This window comes from Sesamum indicum, linkage group LG11 (genome assembly GCF_000512975.1).
Source record: "Sesamum indicum cultivar Zhongzhi No. 13 linkage group LG11, S_indicum_v1.0, whole genome shotgun sequence".
NCBI classification, from domain to species: Eukaryota; Viridiplantae; Streptophyta; class Magnoliopsida; order Lamiales; family Pedaliaceae; genus Sesamum; species Sesamum indicum.
In genome coordinates this window covers 9,515,624-9,518,111 of record NC_026155.1, presented here as the reverse complement: position 1 = coordinate 9,518,111, position 2,488 = coordinate 9,515,624, and the positions used below count along the sequence as shown (strand labels likewise).

At 39.6% G+C, this 2,488-nt stretch overlaps 1 protein-coding gene across 1 annotated transcript; it reads left to right on the top strand.

Annotated features, from left to right (window-relative positions):
* On the top strand, positions 1,224–2,229 carry LOC105173716 (pectinesterase inhibitor 3). Its single transcript, XM_011095576.2, has one exon. It carries the CDS (start codon positions 1,419–1,421, stop codon positions 1,974–1,976), a length of 558 nt encoding a protein of 185 aa, XP_011093878.1. The 5' UTR covers positions 1,224–1,418; the 3' UTR covers positions 1,977–2,229.

The window sequence follows — 2,488 nt, the reverse complement described above, 5'->3', positions numbered from 1 at the left end:
TAGAGGTAAAATTTTGAAAAATAAAGTGAAATTACACTTTTAACTCCATAGGATATGGGGTACGATACTTTTAGTCTTCTATTTTACGAAATTTTCAAAATTATCTTACAATTGTGAAAATTCGATACATTTAGTTTGATAAATCTCATAAAACAAATGGACTAAATATGTTAAGTTTTAGGGATAATTACACTCCCCTCCCCCCACTTTTTGGTGTAATTACATATAAACCCTCTAGTAGTTTGAAAAATTATATCTAGCACCCTTAAAGTTTGTATCTGTCTAACAAATAAGTGCCTCTGTTAGTCAAAATTTATCGAATTTGTTGATATTAATAAAAATATAAAAAAAATCTATATTTACCCCAAATTAACTTGTTACTAACTTGTTGCATGTCAAATAAATCTTTTTAAGATCAAATTGTCCCTATACGTCTTCACGCGTTATCTATATGGGCAGGTATATTTTCAACTTTATAAGGACAATTTAGTTAAAAAAAAAAGTGTTTGACCTGTAATAGATCGGTGATAAATCAATCAAGAGTAAATATCAATTTTCATTCCACTTTTTTGTTAATATCAACAAATTTAGTGAATTTTGGCAAAATGGGCAAGATTCACATGCTAATTAGCGGGTTGGGTCGCTGAACTAACCCGCCCAGTCCGACTTGAGACCAAGACCCGAATTATCAGCCGTTGCATTTTTGGCAGGTGTTCTTCCAGATGTTGCCACGTGGAGCAACTCAGCATGGTATGAAAAACTATAAATATTGTCAATCATGAGCATTTAATACTATTTCGACTACATTAAAGTCTTTCAAATCGTTTTCGACCCCACTTATTCTAACTTAAAAATCGGGAACCTTAGTGAGGGGCTGCTCAATAAGCCTAATATGTTTTGTTGTTCTTAAGATCCACATTACAGGAAACTTTAGAATCGCCAACGACCCGACCTACAACTATTAGTAGATCAGGACCGGACCCGTTTTAACTACTTGGATCAGACATCAAAATATATAATACGGATCTAGAGCTTGTTTTCTTGACTTTCTCACTAGAATATAAAATGTGAAGATAGCTGTAGTTCTATTTTCATAATTATGGTGCATAAATTCCTTTCTCAAGTAAAGATTTCTTCTTGTAATTTGGTCCAATTTCAGCACCAAATTAATGTCTCTCCCTCACTCATATCTAGGAATATATCATTACATTATTATATATATATATATCAGCAAACCCTGTAAGAACATCCAAACTGCCCATATATACCCCCTTATCTCTCTTGCTTTCCGACACTATCACCCACTACCCTAAAAGCTTAAGCCACCCCCACTCCACACACACACACACTTGCCGCCGCCACCGTGAACCGCCGCATTGACAACTGATCTCTCCACTGAACTACCCGCCCATCCGAAAATGATAAGGACCCTTCATTCTTGTCTCCTCATTCTCCTCCTTTCTCCGACAATGCTTATCTCAACTACCCACGCCGGCGAGGCACCAAAGCACGACCTCGTCCGCCGCTCCTGCGTCCACGCCAGCTACCCGGAAATCTGCCTCCGGACCCTCTCCTCCTACGGTGCCGCCGCCAGCACCCCCAGGGATTTGGCTCAGGCGGCGGTGAGGGTGAGCCTGGCTCACGTGCGCAGGGCCTCGGAGTTCCTGTCCCAGCTGAAGGTCGGCGGGCGGAACTGCGTGGAGCAAATGGGCGACTCCGTGGAGGAGCTGAGCAAGACGCTGGCCGCTCTGGAGCACCTTCGGCGCGGCGCCGATTTCAGGTGGCAGATGAGCAATGCGGAGACGTGGGTGAGCGCCGCCTTGACGAACGAGGACACCTGCCTCGACGGGTTCAAGGAGATCGACGGCAAAGTCCGGTCGGATGTGCGGCGGAAGATCACGAACGTCGCTAGAGTTACAAGTAACGCGCTTTATCTCATCAACCTTCTCGACGATCAGTCCCGAGGCAAACCTTGAATAAGTTTGATGAACACCCACATCGAATCCATGGCTTCCTCTGTTTCAATTTCACTACTCTATGATCTAAACTCCGACTCTCCCAAATCTCTCTCCTCCCTCCCTCCCTCTCTCTATATATATATGTATGCATAAGTGCATATATGAGTTCATAATGTAGTCTTGTAATATTTGTGCCGCCCCTTGTTAGTTCCGTGTTTGTGTGTGCATAATTTTGCTGAAATTAGTAGCTTCTGCTTGCCAATTTCTTCTTCGTCAGAGTGTTAAGCATAATGCATCGAACCAAATTTAATCGCATCAAATCAATGAAATGAGAAATATAAACTTAACATATGACGATTTGGTCATTTTTCTTAAAATTTTTTTTATCAAAATCAAATTTAAACGAATTAAATTAATTAAAATTTAAATATAATATACTTGCTGTTTAATTAGTTATTTTTATAAATTATATATTAATTTTACAATAAATAATTATACTTATTATATAATTCATTCGAATTTGATCGAAT

Coding starts and splice junctions, on each gene's coding strand:
- LOC105173716 (XM_011095576.2), top strand. CDS start 1,419: ATGATAAGGACCCTTCATTCTTGTCTCCTCATTCTCCTCCTTTCTCCG.